General features: G+C 37.8%; 1 protein-coding gene across 4 annotated transcripts in view; it reads left to right on the forward strand.

Moving 5' to 3' along the window:
- Positions 1–15,970, forward strand: part of ext1c (exostoses (multiple) 1c) — a 97,604-nt gene that overhangs the window by 15,865 nt on the left and 65,769 nt on the right. For 2 of the 4 annotated variants that reach the window (XM_073930797.1, XM_073930798.1), the window contains exons 2-3: positions 5,507–5,864; positions 8,464–9,291. In XM_073930797.1, coding sequence (XP_073786898.1) covers positions 5,755–5,864; positions 8,464–9,291 — 938 coding nt within the window. In that variant the 5' untranslated portion in view covers positions 5,507–5,754. 4 annotated transcript variants of the gene reach the window in all.

The raw sequence follows: 15,970 nt of genomic DNA on the forward strand, positions 1-15,970 counted from the left end.
TGCAAATCTGCAGCAACTGTGTGATGCTATCATGTCAATATGGAGGAAAATCTCTGAGGAATATTTCCAGTAGCTTGTTGAATCTCTGCCATGAAGGATTAAAGCAGTTCTGAAGGCAAAACGGGTTCAACCCGGTACTAGTAAGGTGTACCTAATAAAGTGGCCAGTGAGTGTAGAGTGATTTCAAAATCAAGTGTCTGGAGCAAATGTCTGTTAAAATGTCAGAGAGATGAAAGAGTGTGCTTTCTACAGGTGGTTTGTCAGGCCCACTCAGAATTAATAATGTTTTGAGGTAGTCTAGGCAACTGGGCTCTATTAATGCACATTTGAGGAATCTCCACAACACACACACACACACACACACACACACACACACACACACACACACACACACACACAGGCCTTTTATATGCTCTAAAGCTTCAGATTAGTTTGCTCGGTGTCAGACAGCTTAAAGAGATAAGAGGGAAACTGTAGAGGAATTGAGCAGAAAGGCAGAGAACAGGTGAGTCCGAGTCTGAAAGCTGTCTTTGTGTTTCACCTGGGGGAAAAACAAAACTCTGACCTTCAGTTTGAGACACTCTTTATGTCACGATCACACTCCAACTCAGCAGTGAATATACGGGAATAGATGACCCACCCAATCGCCTTGACTTAGTCCCTTTATACATCAGGGGCCGCCACAGCGGAATGAACCGCCAACTTATCTAGCATATGTTTTAGGTAGCAGATGCCCTTCCAGCTGCAACCCAGTACCGGGAAACACACACACACACACACACACAAACTCACACTCATACAAGACAGCCAATTTAGTTAATCAATTCCCCTATAGTGCATGTGCTTGGACTGTGGGGGAAACTTGAGCACCAGGAGGAAACCCACGCCAACATGGGGAGAACATGCAAACAACGAAAGTAACTGTATCATTAACATTGTATTTAAATTACTTTTCTAATTACTATGTCTGAAATGTAATTGAATTACTCAGTAAAAATGTAATTACTTGGTTAAATACTATTTAAAATCTCAACACAAAATAATTTACATTTGAGTTTAACCTTAAATGTGGCCTTTCAGCTTTATTAAATATACATACTTCAGCATTTTAATTTACTTGAAGTTACTTTAATTAATTATAAGTCTGTCTGATAGATTATTTAATTACTTGACTCAGAACCTAGAATCCAGATATATCTCAATGCATAGAAAATACAAATTAAACTTTTAATCTGGTAAATTTGAGTCAATCACGGCATTTTGGCTTAGAATTAGTTGCATTATTAAAATAGTATTTAAATTACTTTTCTAATTACTATGTCTGAAATGTAATTGAATTACTCAGTAAGGAATTTAATTATTTGGCTAAAAATACTTCAAATTGGGCGTCACGGTGGCACAGTGGGTAGCACGACTGCCTTACAGCAAGAAGGTCGCTGGTTCGAGCCTTGGCTGGGTCAGTTGGTGTTTCTGTGTGGAGTTTGCATGTTCTCCTTGTGTTGGCGTGTGTTTCATGCGGGTGCTCCAAGTTTCCCCAACAGTCCAAACACATGCGCTTTAGGGGAATTGGGTAAACTAAATTGTCCGTAGTGTATGAGTGTGAATGAGTGTGTATGGGTGTTTCCCAGTGATGGGTTGCAGCTAGAAGGGCATCCACTGCATAAAAAAATCTGCTAAATAAGTTGGCAGTTCATTCCGCTGTGGCGACTCCAGATTAAGGGACTAAGCAGGAAAAAAAATGAATCAACTACTTAAAATCACAACACAGACATTAGAAATTAAACTTTTAATTCTTAAAATTTTAAGTTTAACCTTAATTTAGTCATTTTAGCTTCATAAAAACTACATACTTAAGCATTTATAAGTTACTTTATAATAATTATTAATTACAAATGAGTTACCTATATATATACTTTGTCTAAAATGTAAATTAATTACTGGATTTAAAATTAAAACTTAAAAAATCTCTACAATAGAAATTCAGCATTTGATTTGTTAAAATGTGAGTCAAATGTGGCATTTTAGCTTCAAAATAATTACTAATTGCATCATTAAAAATGTATTTACCTGTCTTTACTAATTACCATCTCTGAAAATTACAATCAAGTAGTTTATTTGCTTAAATTATCTGCTAATGGGTAAGAAAAATAATGAAAATAAAAATGAAATAGGCGACGCAGTGGTGCAGTAGGTAGTGCTGTCGCCTCACAGCAAGAAGGTCGCTGGTTCGAGCCTCAGTTGGTGTTTCTGTGTGGAGTTTGCATGTTCTCCCTGCATTCGTGTGGGTTTCCTCCGGGTACTCCGGTTTCCCCCACAGTCCAAAGACATGCAGTACAGGTGAATTGGGTAGGCTAAATTGTCTGTAGTGTATTAGTGTGTTTGTGGATGTTTCCCAGTGATGGGTTGCGGCTGGAAGGGCATCCGCTGTGTAAAAACTTGCTGGATAAGTTGGCGGTTCATTACGCTGTGGTGCCCCCGGATTAATAAAGGGACTAAGCCGACAAGAAAATGAATGAATGAAGAAATGAAGTAAAACTTTTCCACGCTGGCAGATAATTTATCGTGTTTAAGGGGGAACAAACACTTGATGTCGACTTATTTCTATTTTTAACAGGTCTACAAAATGCTTCTTGACTTAAGAATTTAATTTGGACTGAAAAACTAAGTAAGAAAAGCTTTATTTTTGCAGGACACTTAAAGATGTGTATTTATAGTAGCTAGCTACTTCACAGCTGATAATTGCACTCAGCAGTGGTCTCTCTCCACAGTAACATCTGATTTAGTTTTCTGAAAAGCTGCTTTATTTTTCCTGTTGATCTGTGTGTTAAGCCTGCAGAGGTGGAGATGCTATCGCTTGTGTGTGTGCGTGTGAGCGTGAGCAAGCCGCGACCTGAAATTGGTGTAATTATGCTTGAGGTGGGAGTTGGTTCTGCTGTTTTCACACGCACACACACACACACGAACGCACGCACTTTAGTGCCCTGCCCCAGGTTCGGTCATGTGATGAGACACTTGATAACACACGACTCTGATGTCCTGCAGAAACTTGCTGTTCTTTGTTGACTTCTTAAAGGAACACTACACTTATTTATTTTTTAAACATTCAAGTTTTACCATGTCTGACTCCATTCAGATCTAAGCACTTTTAGCTTAGCATAGATAATTGAATCGGATTAGACCATTAGCATCTCACTCGGACCAAAGAGTTTCAAGAATTTTCCTTGTGAATGATCTAACTGCTTTTTTTTTCCACATCACGAACTGCTTCCCTCTGGTAAAAGATATAGTTTCACAAACAGCGCTTAGATCAAGCCAGGACTAGGTCTTAGATAATTTAGGCTGTTTAAGCCACATTTATAAAATGACCTTAGAAAAATATATTACTGGTGTGTACCTGGAGACAAAAACAATGACACTTTTGTCTTGTATTTTAAGACATCTCCCTGCAAGTTATTTTGAGTTGAGACAGCTCAAACATGCAATTTAATCTTGACTAGCCTTAAACCTGGTTTGTGAAACCGGGGGATAGAGTCCCAAAGTGTAGGTTAAACCGTTATAAGAAATCATTATACCTGTTTTAGTAGGTTTATTTAACAAGAGTCTACCTTAAGTAGCATTATAAATTTTGTAAGTGCTGTATTTTGTATTGTTTTTATGATAAACTATGATTAATTAATGCTTTACAATATTATCTATCTTTACTTAATGTTAGGAAAAGCTATATTTGCTAATGAATTATTATTTTAAAGCGTTACGCCCTATTCACACGGGGCGTCAGCGTCAACGCTTCCCATTCGCTTTAAATGGGTGACGTCAGGCGTTGCCAAACTGCATTGTGGATCCGTCGGCGCCGCTTCAGAGACGTTGCTCGCTGCAGAAGTTGAAGACGGAAGCGTTAGCCAATCAGATGCAAATACACCAGCTAGATAGTGGCCTATTGCTGACTGAATTTCATTGGCTCACAGCCCTAATTTCAGACACGCCTTCAGTCAAGCGTTGATGCTGAAGCCCCATGTGAATGAGGCGTTACTGTGGCGAGGGGGCGGGGCTGAGAGCCGTGGGAACGGAATAAAGCTACGGTCACACTAGAGTTTGAGCATGCGATATTCTGTCGTACAGCGCTGCGAAAAGGGGCGGGATTAAACAAGATTATTAGACATTTAAAAAAGCGAGCGATTGCTCCATGTTTTAAATTTCTGTGCAGAGAGCTCGTGTTTTGATTCTCGATTGGTCTCACGCTGTCAAGTGATGCAATTTCGCAGGTTAGAGTTCACCAAGCTTGAACTTTGCACCGAAGCAACTGGCGAAACTTAACGCATGACCCTGCGTTTCCGGCCTGATGCATTAGCGCGCGTATGAATGGAAGTCTATGGGAGGAAAAGCCAAGAGTAGAGATCTGCGCAGCACTAAATTTTGAATCCCGCTCCCGCCCGCACCCGCCAGGTTTTAGCCCGAACCCGACCGCTCCCGCTTATATGAAGAATTTGTTGTCCCGCTGCCAGACCCGCCCCGTTTTCTGGCCGCCGCGCCCGATCCCGCTAAAGAGCGGGGTAGAACAAAACCGAAAATCACCCAGCTTTACAGTCTAGACAGCCAAGCTGTCTGTATAAACACACACACACACACACACACACACACACACACACACACACACAGCACCAAGCACACACACACAGACAAAGCTCTCTCTCTCTCATACGTGCGCGTGCACTAACACACACACACAAGCACCAAGCAGACACACAGGCGTTTGCTGTTATATCAACTCAAAGGCTCGTAATACCATGTATCAAGTACCAATGTAATACCAAAAGGTTTTATATAAAGGTTTATAAATACTGAGTCGCGCCAGCTCCGGGCTGCAGCGCACATTACCGAGTCCGGCAGCCAGAGCCAGGTCGAGTGGTAAGACTCCAGCAGGCGAGAATTTAGACGGAACTGGCCCGAGTGTATTTTGCTATCTGGCAAAGCTCTCTCTCTCTCTCTCTCTCTCTCTCATTCGCGCGCATGCACACTAACATACACACACACAAGCACACACACAGGCAAAGCTCTCTCTCTCTCTCAATCGCATAGCAATATCCGCGATATTGCTAGACAGCCCGCTCCCATCCCAAATTAAGCTTGAGGCTGCCGCGTAAGTGGATATATCTGTAGCGTGCACTGGCCTCGAATCCCACGGAAGGAGCTCTGGACAATATGAGGAGGAACGATGGCAGAGGAGACCGAGAGAGGACCAGGCCCGGACATATTGTTTTACTTTTGTTGTCAGTTTGACGGCAGACTGACATCCCTGTTATTAATAAATATTTTAAAACTTAGTCGGTTCTCCAACTCCTTCTTCCCGGCGGCCAAAGGGCCGTAAACTTCATTACAGTTACCAAAAAAGAAGTAATTTCTCGCAATGTGTGTGTGTGTGTGTGTGTGTGTGTGTGTGTGTGTGTGTGTGTTGATCTAAAAGAGCAGACGGCTGTGTACTGAAGTGTGTTGTTAATTTCTCTGCTAGGGTGAAATGCATTGAGCCATGCAGACAGAAGGACGAGCAGAGAAGCAGAATCTGCAGCGAATCTCTTGCGTTTCTGATGGCCTCTGTTGAGCGATCGGTCGGTCCATGATTCTGACTCCCGCTGATGGACCGCTGGATTTGGGGGCGATGCTGGAGCTTCGGGGCCTGTTCTCCGGCTAGTCTGGCCCCTGCTGAAGCTCCCGGCGTGGCCCTGGAGCGCAGCGGGTGAGCGGGCGCGGGACAGCCTCATGCAGGCACGCAAGAAGTACGTGCTTCTTGGCCTGTGCACGTGCTGCTGGATCCTGCTGTATTACTGGGCCGGCCTGCAGGAGCGCCTCCTGGGCCTCATTACACACAGGTATGCGTATTATTCATTCATTCTTTTGCCTTTAACTTAGTCTCTGATTTATCAGAGGTCAGCACAGTGGAATGAACCTCCAACTCCTCTGGCATGCCCATCCAGAATTAACTTATGTTACGGGAATCCTAGCTCATTGTAAATATGTGCTTCAGCCTACACTTAAAATAAAATATATGTTGCTCTGGTTACGATTTATTTTGAATCCACTAAAGGGCGCTGTCTATATTTGTGTTAATTTGAAATACGTTACTTGGGGTACGTTTAGTTGTATGTTTCAGATGTCAAGTCCACTAGAGGGCGCTGTTTATATTTGTGTGAATCTGAAATACATTATTGGGGTGTGTTTAGTTTCACATTTCAGATGTCAAATTCACTAGAGGGCGCTGTTTATATTTGTGTTAATCTGAAATACGTTACTTGGGGTACGTTTAGTTGTATGTTTCAGATGTCAAGTCCACTAGAGGGCGCTGTTTATATTTGTGTTAATCTGAAATACGTTACTTGGGGTACGTTTAGTTGTATGTTTCAGATGTCAAATCCACTAGAGGGCGCTGTTTATATTTGTGTTAATCTGAAATACGTTACTTGGGGTACGTTTAGTTGTATGTTTCAGATGTCAAATCCACTAGAGGGCGCTGTTTATATTTGTGTGAATCTGAAATACATTATTGGGGTGTGTTTAGTTTCACATTTCAGATGTCAAATCCACTAGAGGGCGCTGTTTATATTTGTGTTAATCTGAAATACGTTACTTGGGGTACGTTTAGTTGTATGTTTCAGATGTCAAATCCACTAGAGGGCGCTGTTTATATTTGTGTGAATCTGAAATACGAAGGTGACGCTTGTCGTAACAAGTCGCTCATCGCTTCTTTAAACCCATTTCAATTGTGTTTTCAGAAGATGTTAGAGAAAAGTGAACTGCAACCATGTAGTTAATCTTAATTAAACATCGTTTTTGTGGACACATGCTTCTCTGGATTCAAACCCAGAAATAATCCTTCATTCATGAATAGTATGTCCCTGTGAATATCATTAGTGTGAAAAGGATCAAAAACTGTTGTCGTCATACTGCCCTCTAGTGTCCATCTGACCTACAAACTGCAGTTAAATGTGTGTTGAAGTAATTTTACGGTTTACAATTTTTATATATCTCCAATGATCCTGTGTTGAAATTTTCTTGTTAGATAGTTCACCCCGAAATGAAAAATTACTCACTATTCACTCACGCTCAAGTGTTTCAAAACTTTATAAGATTTTTTATTTTCTGTTGAACATTAATGGAGATATTTTGGAGAAAGTTTGGAAACTAGTAATCATTCATATCAATAGTATTTTTCAGATTTAGCAATGTAGTGCTCCTGTAGTGTAAAAACTGCCCTCTAGTGGATTTGACATTGAAAACGTACAATGAAACGTACCCTAAGCAGCGTATTTCTGATTCACACAAATGTAAAAACTGGCTTCTAGTGGATTTGACAAATGAAACGTACAACTAAACGTACCGTAAGTGACATTTCAGATTTACACATAAAAAGACAGCACCCTCTAGTAGATTTGACTTCGAAAACGTACAACTTAACAAGTAACGTATTTCAGATTCACACAAATATAAACAGCGCCCTCTAGTGGATTTGAGGTTAAAACGTACAACTGAATGTACTCTAAGTGACGTATTTCAGATTCATGCAAAGATAGACAGCGCCCTTTAGTGGATTTGTCGTCAAAACTAAAAGTGCCCTAAGTTACGTATTTCAGATTAACACAAATATAAACAGCGCCCTCCAGTGGATTTGACATTAAAAGTGTAAAACTAAACGTACCCTAAGTAACATTTTTCAAATTCACGCAAATATAAACAATGCCCTCTAGTGGATTTGACGTTGAAAACATACAACTAAACGTACCCTAAGTAACATATTTCAGATTTACACAAATATAGACAGCGCCCTCAAGTGGATTTGACGTTGAAAGCATACAACTAAACGTACCCTAATTAACGTATTTCAGATTTACACAAATATAGAGAGCGCCCTCTTGTGGATTTGACATCTGAAACGTACAACTAATTGTACCCTAAGTAACATATTTCAGATTTACACAAATATAGACAGCGCCCTCAAGTGGATTTGACGTTGAAAGCATACAACTAAACGTACCCTAATTAACGTATTTCAGATTTACACAAATATAGACAGCGCCCTCTAGTGGATTTGACATCTGAAACGTACAACTAATTGTACCCTAAGTAACATATTCAGTTGTACGTTTTTGATGTCAAATACACTAGAAGGCGCTGTCTATATTTGTAATTATTAAATTCATAGTAATTATTAATTCAATAGTATTTTTCAGATTTAGTCATGTAGTGCTCATGTATGCTTCACTCACCGTTTTTATTACTGTCAGCTTTACCTGTAATTAAAGAATTAATAAACGATTACAGCTCAGAACAATGTTTTGAGGCAAGTATCCATGTAATAAGCAGGATAAAGTACACCCAGTCGGTTGTTATCAAAAAATAAATATTTCAGCTGCTGATAAACCTGTCATGCTTTATTCTGCGATAACAACCATCTGGATATACTTTATCCCACAGGAGAGGAGAGGTGCCGCGGCCTTGGCCTGATTGGCTGGATCGGGCATTACTCCCGAATTTTGCAGAGCAATTGGATCTCCAGAATGGCGGCGGCCCGGGCGACTCTCCTCGGCAGCGGAAACAGGCGTGGAGCAGCATCTACAAGGACAGTCGCTGCCGGATGGATACGTGTTTTGACTTTGGACGATGCCAAACTCAAAGTGGCTTCCGTGTCTACATCTACCCACCTGAAAAAGGTGAACGGGTGTCTGAGAGCTACCGTAAAATTCTCACTTCAGTCTCCGAGTCCAGATATTACACCTCGGACCCTCGGGAAGCATGTTTGTTTGTGTTGGGAATCGATACGCTGGATAGGGATCAGCTTTCCCAGCAGTTTGTGCCCAACGTTGATGAGCGGATTCGAGGATACCCGCTTTGGAACGACGGTCGAAATCATGTCATCTTTAATCTATATTCCGGCACCTGGCCCAATTACACTGAGGATTTGGGTTTTAACGTTGGCCAGGCTATTTTAGCTAAAGCTAGTCTGAATACTGAACATTTCCGGCCGGGTTTTGATATTTCCATCCCGCTGTTCTCCAAGGAGCACCCGCAGAAGGGCGGGAAAAGAGGATGGCTGGTTCGCAACTCGGTTCCCCCGAGAAGGAAATATTTGTTGATGTTTAAAGGTAAACGCTATTTGACGGGAATCGGCTCGGATACTCGCAACGCTCTGCATCACATACACAACGGCAAGGACATCGTTTCCTTAACAACGTGTCGCCATGGAAAAGACTGGGAGAAACACAAAGATGCTCGCTGTGACCATGACAACCAGGAGTACGAGAGGTAAGACAATGGGGAGTTTCTGTACCTATAGCTGAATGCGGATTGAATTGATTGTTGAGTGAATCATTCCATCAATATTGAAGCTACAGTTTTGTTTTCAGTGACTCAATGCAGGTTGCAAGCGAATTGAATCAAACTGAATCAATCATTGAGAGAATCGTTACATCAGTATTGAAGATACAGTTTTGGTTTCAGTGACTCAATGGAGTTTGTCAGTGAATTGAATTAAACTGAATCAATCATTGAGTGAATCGTTACATTAATGTTGAGGCTGCAGTTTTGTTTTCAGTGACTCAGAGTTTGTCAGTGAATTGAATCAATCAATCAATCATTGAGTGAATCGTTACACTAGTATTTAAGATACAGTTTTGGTTTCAGTGACTCAGTGGAGTTTGTCAGTGAATTGAATCGATAGTTAAATGAATCATTATATCAGTATTGAAGTTAGAGTTTTGGTTTCAGTGACTCAGTGGAGTTCGTCAGTCAATTGAATCAATCATTGAGTGAATCATTACATCAATATTGAAGCTACAGTTTTGTTTTCAGTGACTCAATGCAGGTTGTAAGTGAATTGAATCAAACTGAATCAATCATTGAGTGAATCATTACATCAGGATTGAAGCTAAAGCTTTGGTTTCAGTGACTAAATGGAGTTTGTCAGTGAATTAAATAAAATTTGATCAATTATTCGGTGAATAATTACACCAATATTGGAGCTACAGCTATGGTTTCAGAGACTCAATGGAGTTTGTCAGTGAATTGAATCAATCATTGAGTGAATCGTTACATCAGTATTGAAGTTAAAGTTTTGGTTTCAGTGACTCAGTGGAGTTTGTCAATGAATAGAATCGATAGTTAAATGAATCATTATATTAGTATTGAAGTTAGAGTTTTGGTTTCAGTGACTCAGTGGAGTTCGTCAGTGAATTGAATTAATCATTAAGTGAATCATTACATCAATATTGAAGCTACAGGTTTGTTTTCAGTGACTCAATGCAGGTTGTAAGTGAATTAAATCAAACTCAATCAATCATTAAGTGAATCGTTACATCAGGATTGAAGCTACAGCTTTGGTTTCAGTGACTAAATGGAGTTTGTCAGTGAATTAAATAAAATTTTATCAATTATTCGGTGAATAATTACACCAATATTGGAGCTACAGCTATGGTTTCAGAGACTCAATGGAGTTTGTCAGTGAATTGAATCAATCATTGAGTGAATCGTTACATCAGTATTGAAGTTAAAGTTTTGGTTTCAGTGACTCAGTGGAGTTTGTCAATGAATAGAATCGATAGTTAAATGAATCATTATATTAGTATTGAAGTTAGAGTTTTGGTTTCAGTGACTCAGTGGAGTTCGTCAGTGAATTGAATTAATCATTAAGTGAATCATTACATCAATATTGAAGCTACAGTTTTGTTTTCAGTGGCTCAATGCAGGTTGTAAGTGAATTGAATCAAACTGAATCAATTATTGAGTGAATCGTTACATCAGGATTGAAGCTACATCTTTGGTTTCAGTGACTCAATGGAATTTGTCAGTGAATTGAATCAAATTGAATCAATCATTGAGTGAATCGTTACATTAATGTTGAGGCTGCAGTTTTGTGTTCAATCACTCGATGGAGTTTGTTAGTGAATTGTTTCAAATTGAATCAATAGTTGAGTGAATCATTACATCAATATTGAAGCTACAGTTTTGTTTTCAGTGACTCAGAGTTTATCAGTGAATTGAATCGATAGTTGAGTGAATCGTTACATCAGTATTAAAGTTACAGTTTTGGTTTTAGTGACTCGGAGTTTGTCAGTGAATTGAATCAATCATTGAGTGAACCGTTACATCAGTATTGACAAATTGAATCATTAAATCACTATTAAAGCTGCAGTTTGGAAATTCATGTTTTTTTTCACCTGAAAAATAACAAACTAAACATGTAGGATGACGAGGAGTAGAGTAAATAATTAAGAAATGTTCATTCTGGAAGTAAAGCGGATCAATGACGGATATTAGATCAGCTTTGGTTTGAGTGACTCAATGGAAGTGTCAGTGAATCGACTTGAATCATTAGTTGAGTGAATCATTACATCAATATTAAAGCTGCAGTTTGGAAGTTCATGTTTCTTTCCAGTGACACCGCCCGCAGGCCCTGAACTCGAGTTGCTGTGTGTTAAATACAAGAAGCTGCTATCGGTTACAGCAGGGTGTGTTTTACTTATGTAACACACGGCAAAGTGTCAAGTGTGAAAAATGCTGAACATGTATCAAGTGATCTCTCGAGGATGACACACGCAGGCTATTGTACATCATAAATGTGTTTAAAGTGGCTGCTGCATTGGTGTGACTGTTGTGTGAATGTTTTCAGCATTTTGTGAAGCCACATGTTGGTGTGGGTTTCCCTTCGGGTGCGAAGTCCAAACACACATGCCATAGGGGAAATGGGTTAGCTAAATTGTCTGTAGTGTGTGTGTGTGAATGAGAGTGTATGAGGGTTTCCCAGTGATAGGTTGCAGCTGGAAGGGCATACGCTGCGTAAATATATGCAGGATAAGTTGGCGGTTTATTCCGCTGTGGTGACCCCTGATTAATAAAGGGACTAAGCTGAAATTAAAATGAATGAATGAATATTAATTTATTATAGTTAAAAAACCTATGTAAAAATTAATGCAAAATAAATGTATATTTTTAATTTAATTTAACTTAATAAAAAAAGGCAACTGTGATCTGTGTGAACTAAAATTCATCCTGCCATTGTTAAATTAATTTAATTTAATTAAAAACAAACAATTGTGATCTGTGTGAATGATGATTGAACTAAATTTATCCTGCCACTGTTAATTTATTACAATTAAATATTTAATAAAATTTTATGTAAAAATGTATGTAAAAAATTAATATAATAAAATTTTTAATTTTAATTAAAATTCATGCCACTGTTAATTTAATTTAAATTTATTTATTTTAAAAAATACATGTAAAATTATTTTATTTTATTTTATTTTATTTTTAAAAACTGACAATAGTGATGTATGTGAATGGGAATTGTTTGGACTAAAATTCATTCTGAAACTGTTTATTTAATTAATTTTAATTTAATTTATTTAAAAATTTTAAAAAGTAAAATAAAAAATATTTTTGGCAAAAAATTACATTAAAAATATTTAATTTAATTTAATTTAATTTAATTTAATTTAATTTAATTTAATTTAATTTAATTTAATTTAATTTAATTTAATTTAATTTAATTTTTAACAGACAATTTTCTAGACAGACGGCAACACAGTGGCGTAGTAGATGTGAAGTGCTGTTGCCTCATGGCAAGAAGATTGCTGGTTCCCGGTTTGAGCCTCGGATGGGTTTCCTCCGGGTGCTCTGGTTTCCCCCTCACAAATCCAAAGACATGCGGTACAGGTGAACTGGGTAAGCTAAATTGTCCTTAGTGTATGGGTATGGATGAGTGTGTATGGATGTTTCCCAGTGATGGGTTACAGCTAGGCGGTTCATTCCGCTGTGGCGACCCCAGATAAATAAAAGGACTAAACTGAAAAGAAAATGAATTAATGAGTTAAATAAATAGACAACAGCGATCTATGTTAATGGTGATTGTTTGAACTACAATTTTGCCACTATTCATTTAATTAAATGTATTTAAATATTTAATTTAATTTAATTTAATTTAATTTAATTTAATTTAATTTAATTTAATTTAATTTAATTTAATTTAATTTAATTTTTAAAAACAGACCGCTGTGATCTGTGTGGATGAGAATTGTTTGAACTACAATTCATGCTGCCGCTGTTTAATGAATGGCCTCACTGTTGTGTGCCGTCATGTGATGCAAAAGCACCATAAGAGTTGCATTGTTCACAGTGTGCCTGTATATCTGTGCAGAACAGTGCTTCTGTCTTATATTGTCACGGAGCACAGCTGTTCTATGAGTCAAACCATGCATTTCCAAGATGTTTTGTAATGCACACAACATCACCCCGAGGAATTAAACAGATTCAGATGGAGAGAGATATGGGAAAATAAGGGAGGAGAGGTAATACAGATATACCACAGAGAATGTGTCTGAAATCCAGCATGCAGCAGAAAGCCAAGCAATATTCTCTCTGCGTGTTTGCTTTTGGTTTGTGGCGAGGACGCAGGGATGAATGTGTTCATTTATAGAGGTCGGAGATCTCTCCCACGCTGAAGTAAACGTAGCGGTGCAGGTGTGAGGTGGTCCGTGGTGCATTTGAGGGAGAAAAACATTCACGAAATGCTTTGTTTCTGCTGGAGTGGACATGGGCGTGTGTGTGCTGGAGCTCCAGGAAAGTACAGTGTGTTTTAAGCAGTGGTTGTGACTGCAGAAGATGAAATCGTAAACCATCGATCACATTTTTTATGCTTTTCTTGAAGTTTCTTCTGAATTTATGCTCAAGATATGCTTTAAGCATAATATTTGTAACTTTTTATTAATTTTTAAAAAAATGTTTAGGTTTCAATGGAGGTTTGCATAATATAAAAGTCAGAAATATTTAAAGGCTTCACTAGGTTAATTAGGGTAACTAGGCAGGTTGGGGTAATTAGGCAAGTTATTGTGTAACGATGGATCGAGAAAAAAATATAGCTTAAAGGGGCTAATAATTTTGTCCTTAAAATGGTGTTAAAAAAATTAAAAACTGCTTTTATTCTAGCCAAAATAAAACAAATAAGACATTCTCCAAAATAAAAAATATTAACAGACATGCTGTGAACATTTCCTGAATCTGTTAAACATAATTTAGGAAATATTTTAAAAAGAAATTCAAAGGGGGGCGAATAATTCTGACTTCATGAATAAATGAATGAATGAATGAATGAATGAATATACTGTAATAATAAATTCATAAAGAGTCGTGTGTTATTTAAGGCTGAAAATATTTGGAAGGGAAAAGACTTTAATGTAAATAATTGTTTTTTTATTTATAATTCTGCCTATAATAAAATTGACTGGATGAGCTATATTGTGTAAACTTCATCAACAAAACAAAATTAATCCCATTTAATACTACAGTTGTGGTATTTTCTATACAGTGTCAGAGTTTTAAACCAGCAATAATTTTAACCAATATGAAAATAAAATAAAATAAAATAAAATAAAATTAAATTAAATTAAATTAAATTAAATTAAATTAAATTAAATTAAATTAAATTAAATTAAATTAAATTAAATTAAATTAAATTAAAACAGCAAATAACAGCAAAATTCGAGAGAAACAAAAAATTGAAAATGCAATTAATAATATAAAATAATACAAATAAAAAAATAATATAACATTTTGTAGTTTGTACTTTTTGTTATATTTCGCATAATAAATAAATTATTATTAATTAATTAATTATTATAAATTATTACTATTAATAATACAATTATTATAAATTAATTAAATATATTATCTTTCTATTTCTAAAGATGTTTGATGTCTAAAATAATATTTTAATACATGTATATGTTTAATAAATCTGTTTTGCTCATATGCACCGAAATATATTAGTTATATTCCCTGAGAAATGGATAAAAACGGGGTGTACTCATTTTTTATTTCTGCTGATCCCTGTATATATATACAATTTTAACAACATTAACATTTTAAAATTGATTTTTTACTCAGCCTCAAGTATTTCCCAACCTTTATGACTGTCTTTCTTCTGAAACACAAAAGAAGATATTTTGAAGAATGCTGAAAACCGGTAACCACTGACTTGGTATTTGTTTTTGTTAATATGAAAGTAAATGGTTACCTGTTTTCAGCATTCTTCAAAATATCTGCTTTTGTGATCAACAAAAGAAAGTAAGCTTTGAAGTTAGTGAAGGGTGAGTAATAGATGACTGAGTTTTCATTTGAAGTGAACTATCCCTTTAACTATATACACACAATATAGCTCATTTCTTCTGTTGGGTTTTGTGGTGGCTGAAGCTATAACTGTGCAGACGAGCGGCGGATCAGGATTTGGGTCTCTCTTCTCTCCACCGCGGTGGTTTTCTAAGGTTTGCATCTCAGAAATAGCCCTGAGAGGAGGTTCTGTGGGGTTAATGACCAGCGGCATCTGCTGCTCACAGATTAACCTGAAGACACTGGCAGCCCTGCTGAACTGCAGGAAAAAGCATAATGCTGCCTGTAATACACATGACTGCATGAGCCATATCGAGAGAAAATGCTGAATCAATCCTGCTATATACTGTAGTTACGCTATTTTGTTTTAAATAATCGGCTTGATGACTTTTGACAAAGTTTAAAGTCAGCAATGATTTTAGATCAAATAAGCACTTTAACCAGGGCGGCACGGTGGCTCAGTGGTTAGCACTTCAACCTCAAGGCAAGAAGGTTGCTGGTTCAAGTCCCGGCTGAGCCAGTTGCTGTTTCCGTGTGGAGTTTGCATGTTCTTCCTGTGATGGTGTGGGCTTCCTCCGGTTTCCCCCACAGTCCAAACACATGCGCTATAGGGGAATTGATTAACTTAATTGGCCGTAATGTATGGGTGTGTGTCTGTGAGTGTGTGTGTGTGTGTGTGTGTGTGTGTGTGTGCGTGTGTGTGTGTGTGTGTGTGTGTGTGTGTGTGAATGAGTTTGTGGGTGTTTCCCAGTACTGGGTTGCAGCTGGAAGGGCATCCGTTGTGTAAAACATATGCTGTAATAGTTGGCGGTTCATTCCGCAG

This window comes from Danio rerio, chromosome 19, assembly GCF_049306965.1.
Source record: "Danio rerio strain Tuebingen ecotype United States chromosome 19, GRCz12tu, whole genome shotgun sequence".
Classification (NCBI taxonomy): domain Eukaryota; kingdom Metazoa; phylum Chordata; class Actinopteri; order Cypriniformes; family Danionidae; genus Danio; species Danio rerio.